This window comes from Molossus molossus, unplaced genomic scaffold (assembly GCF_014108415.1).
Source record: "Molossus molossus isolate mMolMol1 unplaced genomic scaffold, mMolMol1.p scaffold_m16_p_14, whole genome shotgun sequence".
Lineage (NCBI taxonomy): Eukaryota > Metazoa > Chordata > Mammalia > Chiroptera > Molossidae > Molossus > Molossus molossus.
The window spans coordinates 6265694-6289934 of NW_023425349.1; the positions used below are offsets into that span (position 1 = coordinate 6265694).

General features: G+C 40.8%; 1 protein-coding gene across 3 annotated transcripts in view; it reads right to left on the bottom strand.

The window, feature by feature from the left end:
• Nucleotides 1-24241, bottom strand: part of NUP188 (nucleoporin 188) — a 47537-nt gene that overhangs the window by 21467 nt on the left and 1829 nt on the right. Inside the window, exons 2-15 of one of the 3 annotated variants that reach the window (XM_036260686.1) lie at nt 22293-22366; nt 21449-21503; nt 18740-18824; nt 17133-17213; nt 16610-16654; nt 15574-15666; nt 15309-15428; nt 9837-10048; nt 8714-8828; nt 7756-7956; nt 6531-6620; nt 4317-4382; nt 1825-1944; nt 1171-1297 (exon numbers count right to left, since the gene is read on the bottom strand). In XM_036260686.1, coding sequence (XP_036116579.1) covers nt 1171-1297; nt 1825-1944; nt 4317-4382; nt 6531-6620; nt 7756-7956; nt 8714-8828; nt 9837-10048; nt 15309-15428; nt 15574-15666; nt 16610-16654 — 1189 coding nt within the window. In that variant the 5' untranslated portion in view covers nt 17133-17213; nt 18740-18824; nt 21449-21503; nt 22293-22366. The remainder of the gene's footprint in view (nt 1-1170; nt 1298-1824; nt 1945-4316; nt 4383-6530; nt 6621-7755; nt 7957-8713; nt 8829-9836; nt 10049-15308; nt 15429-15573; nt 15667-16609; nt 16655-17132; nt 17214-18739; nt 18825-21448; nt 21504-22292; nt 22367-24241) is intronic. The other 2 variants (XM_036260684.1, XM_036260685.1) reach the window with 2 other exon arrangements.

Genomic DNA, 24241 nt, shown 5'->3' on the forward strand with positions numbered 1-24241 from the left:
GCATATACCTTGGTTGCAGTCTGCAGTGTGGGTGGCAACCAGTTGAGTGTCTCTCTCACATTGATGTTTCCCTCTCTCTTTCCCCCTTGCTCTATCTGAAGATAAATGCAAAAATGCCCTCAGGTGAGGATAAAAAACCAAACAAACCTTCCTTTTAAGGCTGAATAATACTCCACTATATATATATGTGTGTATATACATGTATATATACATACATATACATATATACATACACACACACACACACACACAAATACACATTTTTTTTTTCTAACTTATACGTTGGTGGACTTAAAATGTTTATTGTGTATACCCTTTTACCCAACAATCCCACTTTGGGAATTCTGTATACTAAAAATAAAGGCACCAGTTTATCAAGTTTTATATAACAAATGCAGTATTACTGGTAGAGGTAAAAACATGACACAGCCTAAATGTCCTTTAGAAGAAGAAATATAAAAAATTATGGAACATCATGAATAATTAGTTACTAAAAAAAAAAATGAATCAGATCCATCTGTAATAAGATCAGCATTTTAGAACAAATTTGTGAGTATAGAGAAACATGTAAAAGGACACACAGCAACTCTTAACATCGATTCTCTAATCAAGGCAGTTCTGGAGAGAAAGTAACTTTTTAAAATGTATCTCTGCATTGTTTCCTTTGTTAAAGTGAACATGCATTATTTTTTAAATAAAGCAATCTAATGATGTAAAATTGAGAAACTGACTAATAACTTATCAACAAATCAACAAGCACAGCAGAGAGAAGGAACTGCTTTAAAGGCATCTTGGCCCTGGCTGGTTTGGCTCAGCAGTTAGAGCGTCGACCTGCAGTCCTGAGAGACCCGGGTTCGGTTCCCGCTAAGGGCACGTACCTCGGTTGCAGTTTGTCCCCGGCCCTGGTCGGTCGTGCGGGTGGCAGCCACTCGATGTGTTCCTTTCACATCGATGTTTCTCTCTCTCTCTCTCTGTTCCTCTCTCTCCCTCCCACTCTACCTGAACAAAGAATGGGAAAGTGTCCTCGGGTGAGGAAAAAATAAATAAATAAATAAATAAAGGCATCTTGCATGAGATAATGAAAACAGCAATGAAGGCAAAAGAGATGAGGTCTAAATAGAAATCGGTGGAAAAGAGGTTACTAAACCAGGGTCTCTATATTTATCTTACCAAGCGGGTAAAGGAGTTTGGGTGTTTGCCTCCTCCAGAGAGTTCCATCTTCGTGGGAGATCACATCATGGGGCTTGTGCTTATAAAGCTCGTTGTAGAAAGACATTTTATCCAAGAAACTATACACCTGCAAACACGCAGAAAAAAACCCAGCCACACATTTACCCTGGGGTACTTGTAAAGGCTTCCACATCTACCTTTCTGTTCTTTTAGCCAGTGAATGTGTAGACTCTCAAACTTCTTACAAACCTACCACTGTCACTCTTTGCCAAATATGAACCATTCTTTAATCCTCAACTCAAGGCCTGACACACTCCACAGATAGTTGCCTCTCCTCAACAGTATAGTCTTTACTACTCAAATGACATTTACTATATACCACCTGACTTTATTATTTACTTACTTCCTATCTCTATTCTTCTCTTCCAGCTGATATTCAGGAACTTATATTTTGTCTTATTCCCACAGTATCTATGGTAGGTACTTAATATAAACATTTTTATTTGATTTTATAGAATTGAGGCACTTTCTTTGACAGTTTCATTCACCTTCAGACTAATTCTTGCTATGGTAGTGGGAGTTCAATATGGAAAGCAAAAAGGATTTCTGAAAACTGTCTCCCACTCTTTTTAGGCATCTAACTGAACCACCTACCTTTTTGGCAGTAGATTTCCCTGATACGAGGGCTCGTAGCAATTGCAGAAGTGGGGAGAGGAGATGGGGAAACATTCCACATACACTGTCCAGAATGATTCCAAGACCAGAGGTTGGCTCCTATGGTGGAAGGGGAGAAATCACTGACCTTCACATTATCTATGAATTAGCATATCTCCATAATAATTTAAAACTTCCATATTTCTACTGAAAAAGGCTATCAACTTATTTGGTTAAGATCTGAAAAGAGACAACTACTGCCTCCAGTGATCTTGTCTAGCCATCCTCTCTATAGGAAGACAACATTGTTCACATTTGCATGACATGTTTCCACTAAAGTGAAAAGCACCCAACCACATGTCAGCATTTAGCCACCATATGTGAGCAACAGATCCTCAATCTAAATATTATTTCATATCAGCTTCTCCCAGGAAGCTGTAATTCCATAGACTAAATGGCATATCAAGAAAAAAAGGACAAGATATAAAGGTAGATCGGTCAGGCCAAAGAACAAGTACAGATCTATTCATCAGCTGGACCTTGAGACCTAAGACTGCGGTCAATGCTAAGACTAAGTACTGGTGAGAAACTATTCTCTGCCAAATTCTTACTCTAACCAGTTAAAATATACTCTGACAACTCACTGGGGTCACAATCCCAAATAGTACCTGTAAGGTTGGCGGGCTCCAGGGAGTCGCATGACCAGGGAAATGGACTGACAGAGGAGAAATCAAAACCTTACTCGGGCCCTGGCCGGTTTGGCTCAGCGGTTAGAGCGTCCGCCTGCGGTCCGGAGAGATCTGGGTTCGGTTCCCACTAAGGGCATATACCTCGGTTGCAGTTTGTCCCCGGCCCTGGTTGGTCATTCGGGTGGCAGCCACTCGATGTGTCCCTTTCACATCGATGTTTCCCTCTCTCTCTCTTCCTCTCTCTCCCTCCCACTCTGTCTGTACAAAAAGTGGAAAAATGTCCTCGGGTGAGGAAAAAATAAAAATAAATAAAATAAATAAATAAATAAAAACCTTACTCGGGTCGCTCCACCTTACTAGGATACAGCTGAGGTGACACTCCTGGTCAAGTCCCACCACCCTTCCCAGCCAATCGACATATGCCACACCAGAATCTCCCCAGCAGCTAGCCAGTCATCTGACACCACACCTAATTACCCCACCCAGGTCCCTAATGTCCCTATAAATCTTCTCCAGGCGAAAGTAGCAGCAAACTTCCCTGGCCCCCGACACATGGGACCAGTGAACCTCGCCCGGAAACGCTTCAATAAAATTTTCTTGCCTGCTTCTGCGGCTCCGTTTCTCTTTCTTCCTCGGTGAGATACCTTACAATACCTTCAAGAATTATAGCAATGAGCCCTGGGCAGTTTGGTTCAGAGGTTAGAGCATCGGCCCATGGAACAAAGAGTCTCAGGTTTGATTCCGGTCAAGGTCATGTGCCTTGTTTATGGGTTCAATCCCAGGTCCCAGTCAGAGTCGTGAAGGAGACAACCAATCAATGTGTCTCTCACACTGATGTTTCTAACACTCTCTCTCCCTCCCTCCCTCCCACTCTATCTAAAAATCAATAAAAATATATCGAGTGAGGATTTGAAAAAAAAAAAAAGAGTTATAGCAATGAGCCCTAGCTAGTGTGGTTCAGTTGGTTGGGCGGTGTCCCATGCACCAAAAGGTTGCCAGTTCAATCCCTGGTAGGAGACGTATAGGAGGCAGCCAATTGATGTTTCATTCACATCAATGTTTCTCTTACATTGATGTTTCTCTCTCTCCCCCTCTCTCTTTAAAAATTCAATAAAATATCTTAAAAAAAAAAAAAAAGACTTACAGCAATGGGAGCATATGAGATCTTGCTCCCTGGCATATGTCTTCAGTTTGACTCATATAAACTCATAAAAATTCTAAAAAAAAATTAAAAATAGATAACACAATGGTTAATAATATTGACTACAGCCCTGGCCAGTGTTGTTCAGGTTAGAGCATCAGCCTGCACACCAAAGAGTAGAGGGTTCAATTCCCAGTCAAGGGAACATACCTGGGTTGCAGGTTGGGTCCCAGCCCCAGTGGGGCACATTCAGGAGGCAACCAATCAGTGTTTCTCTCTCATATTAATGTTTCTCTCTCTCTCCCCCACCTCATCCCCTTCCACTCTCTGAAAATCAATGGAAAAAAATCTTCAGGTGAGCATTAACCAATAATAATAATAATAACAGCAATAACAATAATGTAGACTAAAGTTAGACAGAACTGGATCCCCAACCCTGGATGCCTACCTGGTTGACCTTGGACAAGTCACCTCACATTCTTGAGTTTCACTTTTCTTCATATGTAAAATGGTGATAATACTATCAAATTCGTAGATTTTTGTAAAGTTTAAATAAGAAAATGGGCCTAAATGCTTAGTATAAGACCTTTCACAAAGTAAGTGCTTGATAAATTATTTTGCTACAAAAAATATCATAGCATGATTCCCTCTAGAATACTTACTGTTCCCCAGAATAGTTCTGGAAGAGAAGGGTCTGCCAAGACTTCACATGCTGTGTCAATTAAATCCTGTAGAGGGAGGGAAAAGAAAATGGCTTATTTTCCCTACGTGAACCAGTCTATCTATTTTTACTATATTCTGTTGAAGTAAAAACACCAATAATACTTCATATAGTACGTCAGCAAGAATTCTGGGTTTAAAAAGTTACGAGTACAGCCCTGGCCGGTTTTGCTCAGCGGTTAGAGCACCGGCCTGCGGTCCTGAGAGACCCAGGTTCGGTTCCCGCTAAGGGCATGTACCTCGGTTGCGGTTTGTCCCCGGCTGTAGTCAGTCGTGTGGGTGGCAGCCACTCGATGTGTTCCTTTCACATCGATGTTTCTCTCTCTCTCTTTCTGTTCCTCTCTCTCCCTCCCACTCTACCTGAACAAAAAATGGAAAAATGTCCTCGGGTGAGGATAAAAAAAAAAAAAAAAAAAGTTACGAGTACAGCCCTGGCCAGTCTCGCTCAGCGGTTAGAGCATCGGTCTGCAGACCAACGAGTCGCGGGGGCATGCAGGAGGTAGCCCATCAATGTTCTCTCTCATTGATGTTTCTGTCTCTCTTTCTTCCTCTCCCTTACTCTCTCAAATCAATACAGAAAAAAAAAATTATAAACACACACACACACACACTGGGAATCTAATGAAGTCCTACAAAATAATTTTTTTGTCCTAGCCGCCAGGGAGAGCTCAATTGGTTAGTGTGCCACCCTGATATGCCGAATCGCAGGTTCTATCTCCAGTCAGGGTACATACAGAAACCAACCAATGTATACATAAATAAGTAGAACAACAAATCAATGTTTCTGTTTCTCTCTTTGTCTTTTCCTCTAAAAAAAGAAATTAAATAAATTTTCTTAAAAGTCCAAGTAGTAGAACTCTTGCAACCCCAGTATGTTAATGTCAATCCTCCAGGGTTATAGCAGGATCCAAATGTGACCAGAATTTTGGCAAAGGATACAAAACTTGTTCTAAGCCTCTAGGCCTTTCAAAATTGAGTCTTTCAATTAACACCAATTTTTTTCTCTCCAATAATAAAACATTTCATCAACTTCAATTTCTTGAATTTCCAAAATAAGTCCATAATTATTAAAAATGACGACGATGATTTAATTTTAAAGAACTCCTTCAGGACTCCTTGAAGAAATGGCAGATTCTAGGTGTGGGGCAGGAATTGTGTGAAATAATCCTGCAACAGTTTGTCATACCAGAAAGCAATAGAGCTATTAAAATATGAGAGGAGAGCCTGGCTTGGTGAGGCTCAGTGGATTGAGTGTCGTCCCATAAACCAAGAGGCTGCCAGTTCAATTCCCAGTCAGGGCACATGCCCAGGTTTTGGGCTTGATCCCCAGTAAAGGGCATGCAGGAGGCAGCCAATTGATGTTTCTCTCTTGTTGATGTTTCTCTCTGTCTCCCTCTCTCTTAAAAATCAAAAAAACAATAAAAACATAAAAATAAAATAAAATATGAGAGGTTAGTGTTAAACAGATTCAGAAGAAGCTAGCCTAGAAAAGCTTTTACTGACCAAAGATGGGCCAAATCTGAGAATGAGAATAACTGCAATAAATTAATTAAAGCAAAGCTAGTATGTTTAAATCATGAGTTCACATTGATATGTAAAAAATTTAAAACCCTCACTAGCCACCTTTGGAGAATGCTAGGGAAAATGGAAATACAGGAAAAGAAGTAGAGTATCAAATAGTTAAAAAGAGCAATTTTATTTATTTATTTATTTTTATCCTCATTTGAGAACTTTTTTTTTGCATTTATCTTCAGATAGAACAGGAGGGAGAGAGGTCGGAAGAGTGAGAAACATCTATGTGAGAGAGACACATCAACTGGTCACCACTCACATGATCCCAACCAGGGCCGGGGACAAACTGCAACCGATGTACGTGCCCTTAGCGGGAACCAAACCCGGGTTTCTCTGGACCGCAGGCTGACGCTCTAACTGCCAAGCCAAACCAGCCAGGGCACATTTTTCTTTTTATCAGTACTTTGATTTTTGTATCATTAACATGTATCATTTATATAATACAATGAATCAAAACAAACAGCAATAAACAAGTTACACCTGAGATATATGGGTGTGTGTTTCATCAACTCCAAAGTGGTATCTTGGGGATACAATTGCAAAGCTGGGCAGTGTAAATAGCCTCACAAAAGCCAAACACTGACCTGTTGATTGCCCAGTGTGTGCAGCTCCAGCGAGGTCAGAACGAAAGAAAGGAGTCCATAGACACACATGCATGCGGTGCTGGTGGTGCACTGTAACGGCAAAGGAGTCAGTGAATAATTCTGAATAACACAACTCCTACCCTAGATTCAGCATAATCCTATCACATTAATATAATCCCTGTAAGCAAACAGGAAGGAAAACTGAGGCTTCATAATTTTCCCAATTTAGTCCCAAGATCAGAAAGACAAAGAAAGAAAAAGCAGGAGCCAAAAATATTGCAAGATAAGAATAAAATCAAAAAGGAATCATTTTTAAAATGACCAAAGTTTTCATGGGGAAGAAAACCACATTCAGCTTACATACTGATATGAATTATGAGCTGCCTGAACTGTCACCAAGATAAAGATAAAACCAGTGCCCAAAAGTTGGGCCTGTTGGCTGAGTCTTCATTTTAGCACATCAAAACATGCTGACTAGCCCTGGCTGGTTTGGCTCAGCAATTAGAGCGTCAGCCTGCGGTCCAGAGAGTCCCAGGTTCGGTTCCCACTAAGGGCACGTACCTCGGTTGCAGTTTGTTCCCAGTCCCAATTGGAGTCAAGTGGGTGGCAACCAGGCGATGTCTCTGTTTCACATCGATGTTTCTCTCTCTTTCTCTTCCCCCACCTCTCCTTCCCACTCTATCTGAAGGTAAATGCAAAAAGCAAAAATGTCCTCGAGGATTAAAAATAAATAAATAAAACACACCAACTAAACTGTATAATTCAAATTAAGCCCTAACACAAGACTCAAGAGAATTTCTAGTTCATCCTGTTATAGCTAAATGAGTAAGCTACCCAAAAAGATTTCTCCAGTCAATTTGGCCAAAGCTATCTCTGAGGAGATAGACTATAGTATACTATACTGACAAAGAGTCAGACATAGTGGTTTCAAACTGTATCTACCACTAAGTGGCAATTGTTCCCGTGGACAAATTTCATCTACCGGAATCTCAATTCCCTAATGCAAAAAACAGGTTGCTAGTCCATAGTGCAAAAAAGTGATACAAAAATGAAATAAGATAATGTACAGAAAGTGGTGAGCACAGTGTCTATAAAGGTTGGTTATAACTCTATCATCATTATCCACATCACTATTACAACTATTACTATTATCATGATTCATTAATGAGCTTCTGCTCTGCTCTTTGCCCATTCTCACGCTCAAACACCAACAGTCTGAGCTCACATCATTTCCCCCGCTGGCCAGTGAGCGAAGCAGTCGGGTCAAGTACTGAAATACATTCAGCTGGATGGCTGTGCCACCTATCTTCCGGACAACACTGCTTGTCTCTTCTGGATTCAGGGTGTGGCGGAGGAGAGCCCAGGCCAAAAGCACTGGGGCATGGTGTGGAATGTCCCCAAAGGTCAACATCAAACGGTCCATATCCTAATGATAAAAGGAAAACATCTGTCAATAAACAGAAAAGATCAGGAACCCTCCACAGGATCCTTCATATCCACAGTGGCCTCTCTCCCCCATTTTGGTATTTTACTCTTCCCAAACCCCCAGCCACCTCACTAATAAACCCTTCAAGTACTCTTCTCTTTACACACTTTTTTTTCCTTCTGATTTTAAATACAAGATTACAAAATACATGTTCAAATGGAGACTCTTTAGAAAATTTCCTCTGATCCTTCTTGAACTTGCTGTTCTCTCATTTGCTAACCATCCCATCTCAAAGTTCTTCCCCTTTCCTCCTCCGTTTGTTTTTTTAAAAATATGTTTTAATTTACTTTTTAGAGAGCAAGGAAGGGAGAGAGAGAAACATTGATCAGCTGCCTCCTGCACGCCCAATGCTGGGGATTGACCCTGCAACCCAGGCACGTGCCCTGACCAGGAATCAAACTGGGACCTCTCAGTCCATGGGAGGCCGCTCAATCCACTGAGCCACCCTGGCTGGACATCCCTTTCCTCTTCTTTCACGTGTTCCATAAATACAGACAACCCCCAAGGTTCTGTCCTTGGGCCTCTTTTGTCCTTACATCCTCTCCCTGAGTGACTATTCATTCTCACAGATTCCACTATCAACTCTGAGCAGTTCCACAACACAAAAAATTTTATGTAGCAGTACAGTTGAGTGGTTAAAAATACACTACTAAGTGTAAAAGGTCTGATAAAAGGAAAGAGGCTGCTCCAAGTTCACCTGACAAATAAGCCCATCCTGCGCAAACTGGTGCAGTTCTCTTCTGTCATCCAAAACACACTTGAGCAAGGACTCAATATCCATGCCTTCCACCAGGATAAGGGCACTGAAATAGCTGAAAAGGAAAACAGTATCTTGGTGTCATCAATGCTACTCTAACCTCATTGGAAAATAGGTGAAATGTTAAGACACTTTAATATAAAAACAATTATTATTGAGTTATTTTACATTTTTTTTCACACAAAGTCATCTAAATCTAGTATGTATCTTATACTTCCAGCACACTTCAATTTGACCAGCCACATTTTTTTTTTTTTTTTTTTTTTATCCTCACCCGAGGACATTTTTCCATTTTTTGTTCAGGTAGAGTGGGGGGGAGAGTGAGGAACAGAGAGAGAGAGAAACATCGATGTGAAAGGAACACATCGAGTGGCTGCCACCCGCACAACCGACCAGGGCGGGGGACAAACTGCAACCAAGGTACATGCCCTTAGCGGGAACCGAACCCGGGTCTCTCAGGACCGCAGGCCGACGCTCTAACCACTGAGCCAAACCGGCCAGGGCTGACCAGCCACATTTTAAGTGCTCAACAGTCATATGTGGGTTGTGCCTACCAAAGCACAGAACAAGTCCTGGAAGTTTCTACAGCCACCAATTTACATCTGACCTCGATAAACAGTCTCACTGCTCAAGTGTGTATCTTTGTCCACAGAGAAAACAGGTCTCAAAATGTAAATATAACCATTGCCATAAAATTCAAAGTCCATAAAGTGATCTCAAAAGGGCAGGGAACAAATCTGCCTTACTTATCATGGTCTCAGTATTTGCACAGTGCCTGGTCTGCAACAGGTGCTCAATAAATATGTTGTTGAACAGATGAACCTCTTAGATGAAGACATTAAGTAAAAGAACAGAATGCAATACTTATTTTGAGAGAACATGTCCTCTCAATCCCAGTCTTTAGTTCCTATATGACCTGGAACATGGTAGTACACCCATCTATTTCCCCACCCATTAAGTAAAAAGTACACCTCCCCTCACCTATTCACAGGACCACTAAAATATCAATATATTATAATCTAACATTGTACAAGTTCTAAGTCTTCAAATCATTCAGACTTACCCAATCCGATCCACGAAAGGATCCATGGTTTCATCCACTAGGTGCCTGTTGGTCTGCCTACTTCCGAATCCTTGCTCTTTAAACATCTTGGTTAATACCAATAGGTCACTCGGTGCCATCTCAAAGTATGCATAATAAAGAAATATAATTTCTAGCAGCATGGACTGTTCCCGAAGGCACTGGACAAACCAGCGAGACACCTGGCGCTCAGTCTGCACAACCAATTAAGAAAAAAATAAGAGAGAAATAAAGTCAGATTTAAAAATGTATTTCAATTTGTGAAGTTATTTGTACTAGGTAATACATGTATAGTAGCCCCCATTACCCACAGGGGATACATCGATGTTTCTCTCTCCCTCTCTCTCTCCCTCCTGCTCTATCTGAACAAAGAATGAAAAAGTGTCCTCGGGTGAGGATAAAAAAAAAAAAAAAAAAAAAATGTTAACAAGTCCCCCAGCCGGTGTGGCTCAGTGGTTGAGCGTCAACCCATGCACCAAGAGCTCACTGGTTCAATTCCCAGTCAGGGCACGTGCCCAGATTGTGGGCCAGATCCCCAATGGGGGGCATGCAGAAGGCAGCCAATTAATGTTCTCTCTCATTTATGTCTCTCCTCTCTCCCTCACACTCCCTCTCCCTGGTCCGCAGGCTGACGCTCTAACCGCTGAGCCAAACCGGCCAGGGCCAGCGCATTATTCTTTTTTTAATCCTCACCCGAGGATATTTTTCCATTTTTTGTACAGATAGAGTGGGAGGGAGAGAGAGGAAGGGAGAGAGAGTGAGAAACATCGATGTGAAAGGGACACATCGAGTGGCTGCCACCCGCACGACCAACCAGGGCCGGGGACAAACTGCAACCGAAGCACGTGCCCTTAGCGGGAACCGAACCTGGGTGTCTCCAGACCGCAGGCCAACTCTCTAACCGCTGAGCCAAACCGGCCAGGGCCAGCGCATTATTCTTAAAAACAAAAAAACAGAAACAACCCAACTGATAAATGGATAAACAAATGTGATATATCTGCCCTGGCTGGTTTGGCTCAGAGGTTAGAGCGTCAGCCTGCGGACCAGGGAGTCTAGGGTTCAGTTCCTGCTAAAGGCACGTGCTTCGGTTACAGTTTGTCCCTGGCCCTGGTTGGGGTTATGTGGGTGGCACTAGTCAATGTGTGTCTCTCACATAGATGTTTTTCTCTCTCTCGTCCTCCCTCTCTCCCTCCCGCTCTATCTGAAGATAAATGCAAAAATGTCCTCGGGTGAGGATAAAAAATAAAAATAAAAAAACCCAAATGTGATATATCCATACAATGGGATATTATTCAACCACAAATAGGAAAGAAGTACTGTTACATGACATAACATGAGTGAATCTCAAAATCACTATGCTAAGTGAGAAAAGCCAACAGAAAGAACAACATAATCTATAATTCTATTTATGTGAAATTCTAGATAAACCAGAATTATAATAACACTTATATATGGCTAAAATGAATAATTTTAAATTATGTATATTTTATCATAACTTTATTTATTTTTTTATCCTCACCCGAGGACATCTTTCCATTTTTTGTTCAGATAGAGTGGAAGGGAGAAAGAGGAAGAGAGAAAGAGAGAGAGAGAAACATCGACTTGAAAGGGACACATCGAGTGGCTGCCTCCTGCACAACCCAACCAGGGCCGGGAACAAACTGCAACCGAAGTACATGCCCTTAGCGGAAACCGAACCCGGGTCTCTCTGGACCGTGGGCTGACACTCTAACTGCTGAGCCAAACCGGCCAGGGTTATTTTTTTCTTTATTGATATTAGAAAGGGAGAGGGAGAGAGAAACATCGATGAGAGAGAACATCGATTGGCTGCCTCCTGCTCACCCCCCACTGGGGATCGGGCCTACAACCTGGGCATGTATCCTGACTGGAATTGAACTGGAGATCTCCTGCTGCCTGGGTCAATGCTCAACCACTGAACCACACCAGCCAGACTAAAGGTTTTCATTTGAGCCCTGGCTGGTTTGGCTCAGCGGTTAGAGCGTTGGCCTGCGGTCCTGAGAGACCCGGGTTCGGTTCCCGCTAAGGGCATGTACCTCGGTTGCAGTTTGTCCCCGGCCCTGGTCGGTTGTGCGGGTGGCAGCCACTCGATGTGTTCCTTTCACATCGATGTTTCTCTCTCTCTCTCTGTTCCTCTCTCTCCTTCCCACTCTACCTGAACAAAAAAATGGAAAAATGTCCTCGGGTGAGGATAAAAAAGAAAAATAATTAAAGGTTTTGATTTGATATTGCAGGGTTTATCATTTCTTTTATTGCTTCTGAGTTTTACTTCATTTTATTTGTTGATTTAGTTATTAATCCTCACCCAAAGACATGTTTAGAAAGAGGAAGAGAGAGCGAGAGTGAGAGAGAGAGAAACATCGATGTGAGAAACATCCATCGGTTGCCTTACGTGCATGCCCTAAACAGGGATCGAACCTGCAACCCAGGTATGTGCCCTGCCCAGAAATTAAACTGGAAATTTTTGGGGACCCAGGACTATGCTCAACTAACAGCCACTCAGCCTGGGCTTGAGTTTTACTTTAAATCTTTTCTACTCAAAAAAATCAAAACAAAACAAAACAAAAAATAAAACACACACAAAACCACCTCTCGTGTTTTCTTGTAGTATTTTTATAGTTATAATTTTTAAAAAATGTGTTTTATTGAGTTTTTGAATATCTTTTTTTTGGGGGGGGGGTACGTGCCCCTTGCAGGAACTGAACCCGGGACTCTTTGGTCCACGGGCCAATGCTCCAACCGCTGAGCCAAACCAGCCAGGGCTTATGATTTTTTTTTTAGAGAGAGGGAAAGAGAAATAAAAACATCAATGTGAGCCCTGGCCGGTTTGGCTCAGCGGTTTGAGTGTCGGCCTGTGGTCCCGAGAGACCCGAGTCAGTTCCCACTAAGGGCGTGTACCTCGGTTGGTTTGTCCCCGGCCCTAGTTGGTTGTGTGGGTGGCAGCCACTCGATGTGTCCCTTTCACGTCGATGTTTTTCTCTCTCTCTCTCCCCCCACCCACTCTATCTGAACAAAAAAAAAAAAGTCCTCTGGTGAGGATAAAAAAAAAAAAAAAAAACATCAATGTGAAAGAGAAACATGGACTGGCATGGACTGGCTGCCCCCTGCATGACCCCCACTGGGGATCGAGCCCGCAAACCAGGCATGTGCCCTGACTGGGAACTGAACTGGCTATCTCCTGGTCCATGGTTCAACACTCAACAGCTGAGCCACACCAGCTGAGATATAGCTTAATTTTTTTTTTAATTTAAATCATTAATCCATTTTATTTTCTTTTGGTAGGAGCTATGAGATATACAATATTTTTTTTTTTTATCCTCACCCGAGGATATTTTTCCTCTTTTTTTTTTTTTGTTCAGATAGAGTGGGAGGGAGAGGAAGAGAGAGAGAGAGAAACATCAACGTGAAAGTGACACATCGAGTGGCTGCCACCCACACGACCAACTAGGGCCGGGGACAAACTGCAACCGAAGTACACGCCCTTAGTGGGAACCGAACCCGCGTCTCTCAGGACCGCAGGCCGACGCTCTAACCGCTGAGCCAAGCTGCCAGGGCGAGATATACAATTTAATTTTTCTCCCCATGGCTACCTAGTAGTTCCAGGATCATTTATTGAATGAGTCAATATTTCCCCCCAGATTTGAAATGTCGCCTTTATCATACACTAATCCCTATCAGTATTCTGGTCTATGGCTAAACTTTCTATTATGCTCTATCATCAGTCTCTTTATTCATGTACTGATACCATGCTATAAGTTACTGCAGTTTTATTATCTAATAAGGCTAAATTTCCTTTATTATTTTCCCTTTAAAAAAGTTTCCTGGCTATTCTTATTTTTCATATGAGTTTTAGAATCAGCTTGTCCAGTTCCAAAATCAAATGCAAAACAAACACTTATTAATATTTTTTCTGGAATTGCACTAAATTTATAGGCATGGACACTTTTATGATGTTGAGTCTTTTTTTTTCCCCTAATGTTTTTATTGATTATTTAGAGAGAGGAAGGGAGAGAGAAATAGAAACACTGAGATGAGAAACATCAATTTGTTGCCTCTTGCACAGCTCCCACTGGGGATCGAGCCTGCATGTGCACTGACTAGGAACCTCTCAGTCCATGGGAGGATACTTAATCCACTGAGCCACACAACCCAGGCAGTGTTGAGTCTTTATATTCAGGAATGTGGTATCTTTCCTTTTGGATGATTTCTTTTACACTCTTTATAACATTTTAAAGTTCTCTTCATTTAGATTTTGAACTGTTGTAAACTTATTCCTGAGAAATTTATACTTTTGTTGCTATTGTAAATGGGCCCTTTTCTTCTGTAAAATATTTAAAATATCAACTCTCTGTGTTTTGGTTGAATTGTTTTAATAAATACATATCATTTTTTTTAAGATAATAATATTATTAATTTATAAATGTAGATTGGCTTATTTTTTCTTTATTGATTTTATTTATTTATTTATTTATTTATTTATTTATTTATTTTTATCCTCACCAGAGGACATTTTTCCATCTTTTGTTCAGGTAAAGTGGGAGGGAAAGAGAGGAACAGAGAGAGAGAGAAACATCAACGTGAAAGGAACACATCGAGTGGCTGCCACCCGCACAACCGACCAGGGCCGGGGACAAACTGCAACCGAGGTACGCGCCCTTAGCGGGAACCAACCCGGGTCTCTCCGGACCGCAGGCCGACGCTCTAACCGCTGAGCCAAACCGGCCAGGGCTTCTTTATTTTAGAGAGAGAGAGAGAGAGAGAGAGAGAGAGAAACACTGATAAGAGAGAACATCCATCAGCCTCCTCCTGCATGGCCCCTGAGGGGGATTTGGCCCACAGTCTGGGTATGTGCCTGACCGGGAATCAAAACGGTAACCTCCTGGTGCATGGGTTGACACTCAACCACTGAGCCACACTGGCCAGGTATAATTGTAGATTGGTTTTAGACTTAGAATAAAATAATCAGATTAGTGTAACACACTAATGATAATAAAGAAGATGAAATCTTGGGTATAGAGCTCCATTAACCACTAAGAGTATTTTAGGTAAGAACAGAAAGTAAATTTTTCATCCATATGACATATTTAAATTTTTCTGAAGAATGATAATCTAAATGTTTTAAATTAATAAATGAATATATAATTTACTTTGGAGCTCTGTGAGAAAGGGTATAATTCTCCTATGAATTATAAGAGGGTCCAATAACCCAAAGACACAGAAGTAGAGTACAGACTGACAAACCTCTGAAAGAGCAGGCGGACAGAAGGGAAGAGTTAAACCAAAGAACATATATACATATAAGCATAACCAATGGACATAGACAACAATGTGGGGGGGCGGGACCGGAAGGAGGGTGTCAATGAGGGAAAAAGAAAAAAGGAGACACATCTGTAAAAAATAAATAAAAAAACAAAAGAGGGTCCAATAACCACATACCATTAGGTTTCCGTGTGTCTCCCATGTTGGTGCTTCAGTTTTATAAAGCTCTTCAAATTGCTGTCTATATTTTGTAACTAGATCCTTCTCCAATTTATCAACACAGTCTGCATATTCAACCTTTAAAAAAAAATCCAAAACAGGGTAAATTATACCTAGAGTAAAAGTTAAATACTCAAATGAATATGAATACAAATAATATATAATTACTTTAAAAAAATGAATTCACAGGGTAAAAAGAACCAAGAGGATTGAATGGGCTTACTCTATAGGGATGTCTTTCATCATGGAAATAAGTGAGAAGGTGTAAGACACAACGAAGAATACACGTTCTTTCTTCATAGTAATAATCTGCAATCTGGGAAGAACCCAAAGATTCAAAATCAGTTACTCACCATTGTATAAGATACTCAATTGAAAATTTACTGATAAAGAGATCACTTAACAATGTGAATGGAAAAGTTCAATTTATAATCATAGTGTTAGGCCAAAAGAAAGCAAAAGACCTTCATGAACTGGGATACAAGTAAAGTAATGCAAGATGGAAGCAATTATTTAATAACATAAACAAGTTTTTCTAGCAGTTAGAGCATTCAGGTAACACACAATACTATAAACTGACAGCCAAATACACGAAAGCAAATATAAGAATACCACTGGTGCCCTGGCTGGTTTGGCTCAGCGGTCAGAGCGTTGGCCCACGGACCAAAGAGACCCAGGTTTGGTTCCAGCCAAGGGCACGTATCTCGGTTGTGGTTCGTCCCTGGCCCCGATTGGGGTTGTGAAGGTGGCAACAAGTCAATGTGTCACTCACGCATCGATGTTTCTCTCTCTCTCTCTTTCCCTCTCACTCTGTCTGAAGATAAATGGAAAAATATCCTCGGGTGAGGATTAAAAAAAAAAGAATAGCACTAGTATATGTCCTAATCCCTATAACTAATGTATTTAACTCTCACTAAATACCAAAAAGGAAAACTAATTTAGAAGCCATGCTCAAATTCTATTTTAAAATGACATCCTAGGTGAGAAGGTTGCTTTGGGAGGTTGTGAGATATAAAAGAAATACAAATTAATCAGGTTGCATTTAGATCTAGAGAAAAAATATCCATGAACAAGTTCTCACACCCAATGTCTGAAGAATCTCTTTTGGAAAAAGAATTCAGCTGGTTCCAGTGGATAAAAACCTCTTGTTTCAAATAAGTTAATAAGCTTCTTTATTTAAACCTCAATGCTTACCCAACAAGAGTCAAAGCCAGCAACGCACAGGAGAACAAGGTCAAGAAATGGTAACTACTACTGACCTTCAAGATTAAGGCCTGGCTCTGCCTCTCATCTTGCAGTACCATCTGAGGGAAAAAAGAAAAGTAAGAAAGCCGTCTTATTAGCAAAACTAAATTCACAAAGAAAAAAGGTAAACATTTTCACCTCATCCTTCAAGATTATAATTTCCCATTCATTTCTGCAAACATATTTTACTTACTTATATCCAAGTCTGTGCTGAAATCCCTGAGCCCCTCCTCTGGCTTCAATTTCCTCATATATAAAATGAGGACTTGAACAGGCTAAATGTTGTCCCAGGTGCATTTCAGCTCTGATATCCTGAGACTCTGTGATGAACATGTCCATCTTTTACCTCTCCCAACCTCCAAGTCTGAGGACAGACATCAGCTTAAGCATGTTTTTTTTAGGCCTCTAGAAACTTTCTTGAAAGTGACTTTATCTGATCACTCTGTTGCAAGGAACCAGTACCAAAATCCTAAATTATCTAAAACCAACAAGGAAAAGGATAAAGGCAAGAGAATGGAGCTGGACATAACCACAAACCTTTATTGAGCCCCGAGTACCTCTGTAATCCTCTTGAAGGTAACACTGGAGTAACTGCACACTCTGTTCTTCGTCAAGACTCTGAAATACAGAGATCATAAGTAAGGAATAGCCATCTCAGCACAGAAACCACATATAGGATGCAAAGCATTCTACCGTTTGTCCTCTGGAATGAACACAGAACTCAAATAAGCAAAAATCCTTTTAGCCCGGCCAGTGTGGGTCAAAGGACTGAGAGCATCATCCTGTGGACTGAGAAAGGTCCCAGTTTGATTCCTGGTCAGGGCACATGCCTGGGTTGTGGGCTCGATCCCCAATTGGGGCATGCAGGAGGCAGCCAATGGATGTTCCCTTCTCACATCGATAATTCTCTCTCTCTCTCTCCCTTCCTCTCCAAAAAAAAAAAAAATCAATAAAAGCATTTGTTTTTTTTATCCTCACCCAAGGACATTTTCCATTTTTTTGTTCAGGTAAGAGTGTGAGAGAGAGAGAGAGAGAGAGAGAGAGAGAGAGAGAGAAACATCGACGTGAAAGGGACACATCGAGTGGCTGCCACCCACATGACCCAACCAGGGCCAGGGACAAACTGCAACCAAGGTACATGCCCTTAGCTGGAACCAAACCCGGTCTCTCCGGACCACAGACCAACGCTCTAAATGCTGAGCCAAAACGGCCAGGGCAAAAAGCATTTTTAATCCTTTTAAAGATTTCAGCCCAGCCTGTGTGGCTCACTGGTTGAGTGTCAACCCATGTACCAAGAGGTCGCCAGTTTGATTCCCAGTCAGGGCACATGCCCAGGTTGTGGGCCTGATCCCCAGTGAGGAGCATGCAGGAGGCAGCCAATCAATGTTCTTTCTCATCGATGCTTCTATCTCTCTTTCCCTCTCCCATCCTCTTTCTCTAAAATCAATAAAGAAAAAATATTAAAAAAAAAAAAAAGATTTCATACAACATGAGAATTTTAACTGAAACAAGAGAAAAAAGGAGCAAGTCACTGACACATAATTTACATGACAAATGTACATGGCAGAATCAACTGTGCTTATTCACCAAGGACATTAATAAGCAGCAGACATGATCTGGGTTTCCAAAATTAAAAGGAAACAGTTACATATTTAAATATAGTCTACTCAAATTAAAGAATACCACATGTAGCCCGGCAGTGTGGCTCAGTGGTTGAGTATTGACCCATGCACCAAGAGGTTGCCGGTTCAATTCCCAGTCAGGACCCATGCCCAGGTTGTGAGCCCAGTGGGGGACATGCAGGAGGCGGCCAGTCAATGTTCTCTCTCATTGATGTTTCTATCTCTTTTTCCCCTCTCCCTTCATCTCTCTCTAAAACCAATAGAGAAAAAAAAAAAAGAATACCACATGTATGCTAAAGAAAACATTATGATATGTAGTAAATGGGTCAGGCAACTTGATTTGTCGCTCTTAAGCACAAGAGTTGCAATCTGGGTATTTTTGAAACATAATATGCTCAATTTAATTTACAAAACTAAGTAAACTAAATTTTCACTAACAATTACTAACAATGAAAACAATGAAACCATTCATATCCACCACACTCCAGGTAATAAACTGAGCCAAAGCTAATTTTTACTCACCAAAAATTTGCTGATTCGTAAACCCAGTTCCTTCAGTGGTGAAGCTACATCTTTATTAGCTTTCACTTTTTCAGCTGAATTTGGACTATGGAAAGAACAATGAATCATTTCCTCATTCTGTGACCCTCTTGGGGGTTAAAATAAAAATACTTAAAAGATATTTTTACCACTGACTTTTTTTTGCCCTTAGGTGACTACAAAACACACACACACACACAAACACACACACATTCATTTCATTTCTACAGACTTTATAACACAGAACTATTTATACCTAAGTAATAAATATATAGGTCTGTTACAAACGATAGTTGTAACAATATTACTTGTAAATAAGAGTTACATTATTTTTGATCCTTACAACTACCCTGAAAGGTAAATATAAATATTACTATCCCCATTTTACAAATGGAATTACCAATACTTAGGAAATAACTTACCAAAAATCCCACAGCTAATAAAAAGTTGAAATTTAAAACCAGGTCTGTTAGTATACGTACATATATTATCTAGCTCTGCCCACTGAGAAGGCCTAGAAGCTATGACATCCAACCCCTCCCCCACCCCCACAGCAACAGCAGCAGTAGCAAACACACTCAGCATCCAGATCTTGTTTTCTAATACCATTCTCTAATAAAAGGTACCAGGAATCCTTGGAGAAATGGCTGATCAAGAGCTGGGATGGAGAAAATACTAGATGAGTCTGGAGTATCTTGTAATGCCAGAAAGTAAAGAAAATACTCAGAAAACAAAAGGAGGGGACATGTCAAAAGCTCATAGAAGCCAACCTAAAAAAAACTCCCAATGGTCAAAGCTGGAACAGGTGTAAACAAAGTACAAAATAATTATACACGAGTCCCTAGTGATATAAATGAATGAACAAACAAATAAGTAAATAGGGGAGAAGGGGAAATATTCCTTACAGAAAAAGAAATACAAATAATATACATAGGTACTACCCCCTTTAGAAGGTGAAGTTCAATTCCACTATACCCCTACCTTGAGAGTATATTTAGTGACTCACTTCCAAAAATGGAGACGGAAAGAGAAAAATGTGACTTTATAGAGAAGAAACTTGGCAAATGCTACCTTACCCAAGGGAGCAAGGTTAACATCACCAGTGATATCATGTAGATAACTCTTTCAACATGTATCCTCTGTTCTGATGTGGTAAGAATGGTACTTAACCCTTCTGAATTCTTCCCCAAAACCCAAATCTAATAAGAAAAACAGCCCTGGCCAGTTTGCTCAGTGGTTAGAGCATCAGCCCACAGACCAGAGAGTCTCGGGTTCAAGTCCAGCCAAGGGCATGTACCTCAGTTGTGGTTTGTCCCCAGTCCTGCTCGGGGTCATGCTGGGGGGCAGCCAACTGATGTCTCTCTCTTTCACATGGATGTTTCTCTCTCCCTCCCTCCCTCCCACTCTATCTGAAGATATTTGAAAAAATATCATTGGGTGAGAATTAAAAAAAATAAGAAGAGCCCTGGCCAGCTGGGTTCAGCAGTTAGAGCATCGGCCCATGGATCTGAGTCCCGGGTTTGGTTCCTGCTAAGGACATGTACCTTGGTTGCAGTATGTCCCCAACACCGGTTGGGATCGTGTGGGTGGCAACCAGTCGATGTGTCTCTCACATCGATGTTTTTCTCTCTCTCTTCCTCCCGCTCTATCTGAAGATAAATGCAAAAAAAAAAAGAAAAAGAAAATATAAGAAGAAAAACAAAACAAATCCAAATTGAGGGCATTCTATAAAATATTTGACCAGTCCTCCTCTAAACTATTCAAGGTCATGAAAATCAAGAAAAGACTGAGACATTGTCACAGCTAAGAGCTAAGGAGACATAACAACTAAATGCAATTTGGTATCCTGCACTGGATCCTAGAACAGAAAGAAGGCATTAAAGAAAAGATTTTGGAGTGGTTAAATTCAAATAAAGCCTGCAGTTTAAAAAATAAATAGTTGCCCTGGTGGTGTTGCTCAGTGGGTTGGATGATGTCCCGTGCACCAGAAGGTTGCTGGTTCAATTCCGGATCAGAGCACATGCCCCAGTTGTTGGCTCGATCCCTGGTGGGGGACATGCAGGAGGCAACCGATCATTGTTTCACTTTCACACCTATGTTTCTCTCTCTCTCCTCCCTTCCTCTCTCTAAAAATAAATTTTAAAAAATGTGTAAAAAAAAAAAAAATGTCTGCCCTGGCCGGTTTGGCTCAGAGGTTAGAGCGTTGGCCTGCAGTCTGGAGAGACCTGAGTTTGGTTCCCGCTAAGGGCACGTACCTCGGTTGCAGTTTGTCCCCGACCCTAATTGGGTCGTGTGGGTAGCAAGCACTCGATGTATCCCTTTCACGTCGATGTTTCTCTCTCTCTCTCTCTCTCTCTCTCCCCCCCTCCCTCCCACTCTATCTGAACAAAATATTGAAAAATGTCCTCAGGTGAGGATGAGAAAAAAAAGTCTGTCATACTTCAAATCCCATGCTACTACAAAGGAAACTTTTATCTTTAAAAAGAAACTAATGCCCTAAGTTTCTATTCTTTAAACTAAAGCATGCTGTTGTTGGATTTTTATAGAGACTCACATTTCACAGAAAATCCACAACACAAAGGCTAGTATAAGGTTAAACAATAAGTTCTGAAAGAGGCAACACAGAATGATGGTTAAGACACAGACACTGGAGTAAGACTGCCAGGTTTGACTCCTGGTTCTACCACTTACTAGCTGTGTGACCTTGGGCAAGTTACTTAACCTCTTTGTGCCTCAGTGTCCCCATCTGTAAAATGGAAACAATAATAAAAGTACCTAAATGTGATAACAAGTGATTATCTTTTTTTTAAAGTTCATATATTTTAGATACATAGTAAAATATTTACAGATAAAATAACTGTAATGATGTCTGGGAGTTACTCAAAAATAATTATGAGGGAAGGGTTAATAGATGAACAAGAAAGAAAGTTCTTCACTAACCTAAGAGAATGAAGATGGAAGGTGAAGATGTAATAAAATAACAGATACTCAGAAGCAGAAGGAAAATATGGATGGCTTGGAAACTATGATGAATAAACAGAGTGTGATCTGGACTAGGAATTAAAATAAAAGAGTCTAGTCCTTCCTAAAAGGTGTATTCTGTTATCTTTTAAACTACTTTGTACTTTATTTTTCCACTGCCCAGTAAAAAAAAAACCATACATTCACCTCAAAATAAAAATTGTTCACTGATATGTTTTAGCATTTTATGCTGATAATGTGGACCAAAATAAATATTAGAATAATTAATTGAATATTTAATAAACCCTCATCCCCCAGACACTATAGTTATATAACTGGATTCAACAATACTATATTTCTAGAAGGAATTTCCCTTCTAGAAATAGACAGATTTCCACTGGTTTCCTTTAAAGAGAAAATTTGATTTCTACTAGTAACCAAATTGTATTCTCTCTGATCTACCTAACCCAGCAATACCATAAAATTATACATGAAAACTGTACATGAAAATGGTTTCATCTATACCAGCTTCCTCAGGGGAATTACTCTAATCAGATGCACATGATAGCCATACCTGGGAGGTTTATAGTAAGAAAGCCCTTCTAATAGCCGCTGCCAATGTTTATTCAGTTCTGCTTCAATTTGATTCTAGAAAAGAACAAGGAAGTTATACAAATGCAATTTTAATCAGACTTCAGGATCGCAGTGATGATTACATATTTCTTTGAGTCTTTTTAAGCCTGGTTGGTGTGGATCAGTGGTTGAGCGTCGACTCATGCACCAAGAGGTTGCTGGTTCAATTCCCAGTCAGGGCACATACCCAGGTTGTGAGCCAAATCCCCAGTGGGGGGCATGAAGGAGGCAGCCAATCGATGTTCTCTCTCATTGATGTTTCTATTTCTCTCCCCCTCTCCCTTCCTCTCTCTCTCCAAAAATCAATAAAGGAAAAATTAAATAAAAATATGCGTTCTTGCCCTGGCCGGTTTGACTCAGCGGTTAGAGCGTTGGCCCACGATCCACAGAGACCCGGGTTCGTTCCCGCTAAGGGCAAGTACTTCGGTTGCAGTTTGGCCCTGGTTAGGGTTGTACAGGAGGCAGCCACTCGATGTGTCCCTTTCACGTCTATGTTTCTCTCTCTCCCTCTCTTCCTCTCTCTCCCTCCCACTCTATCTGAACAAAAATGGAATCATGTCCTCGGGTGAGAAAAAAAAAAAAAAATGCGTTCTTGCCCTGGCCGGTTTGGCTCGGCGGCTAGAGCGTCAGCCTGCGGACCAGAGGATCCCGGGTTCGGTTCCCACTAGGAGCACGTACCAAAAAAAAAAAAAGTGTTCTTCCCCACAGTTGAAATAATTTGAATAGAGAATTCTGTAGCCTCCTTTTCTTTGCTTAACATTCTAACACAATGATCTAACCTTATTATGAAAGTCTTGATAAAAATCCTTTAGTGGTTGCATATTTTATCAAGTGGCCAGATCATAATTTATTTACCATTCTTCTAATGTTAGATACACTTAAGCTGACTGCAATTCCTTATTAATATAAGCCCGGTGGGTGTAGCTCAGTGGATTGAGTGTTGTTCCATGGACTGAGAAGTGCTGGTTCGATTCCCAGTCAAGGCATATGTCCAGGTTGCAGGCTCAATCCCCAGTGAAAGGCATACAAGAGGCAGCCGATCAATGTGTCTCTCTCACATCAATGTTTCTATCTCTCTCTCCCTTCCTCTCTCTCTAAAAATCAATAAAAATATATTTTTTAAAAATTTATAAAAGATATAGTCCTAGAAGAGAAATGATCACATAAAGGCGTATCAAAAAATGTTAAGGTTCTAAAAGTATCTAACTTTCCTTACATTAATTACAATAACAACAATAGTAATAATTGAATGTCATCTTAACACACAGAGTTACAACACCCAAGGATCAATTTGAAGAACTATCCTTTATTGATTATATACTTGAAAATGTCCTAGAGACCACAGCCTCTGTGACCTAAGAAGCTTGCTACTTGAAAAAGGAAGAAAAGTAAAGTATGAAACAGAGCAAAAGCCTGAGAATCTTTTTAGCCTGAGGTATCAGAATAGTATTTGTACCCTCAGCAACCAATCAAGCAGCACTGGCATCTTTTCAGAAAAAGAATCAGTAAGGAACAAAGAAAGGTGGCGATTTAGAAAATTTTAGCAGCTAGACTATAAGAGATACCACATTTCAGCGAGAGAAATGCATAATGTTTATATAGTTTTACTTCCTACTTCAAAGAGAAAAGCAGTTTTGTTTTTAATCCTCACTCGTAGATACCTTTCCATCTATCTCCAGATAGAGTAGGAAGGAGTGAGGTGGGGTGGGGGGGCGGAGGAGGAGAAAGAGAGAAACACCGATGTAAGAGACCCATCAATTGGTTGCCTCCTGTACAACCCCGGCCAGGGCCAGGGACCAAACCACAACCAAGGTACATGCCCTTGACCTGAACTGAACTGAACCTATGACTCTTCGATCCGAGGGCCAATGCTCTAACTGCTGAGCCAAA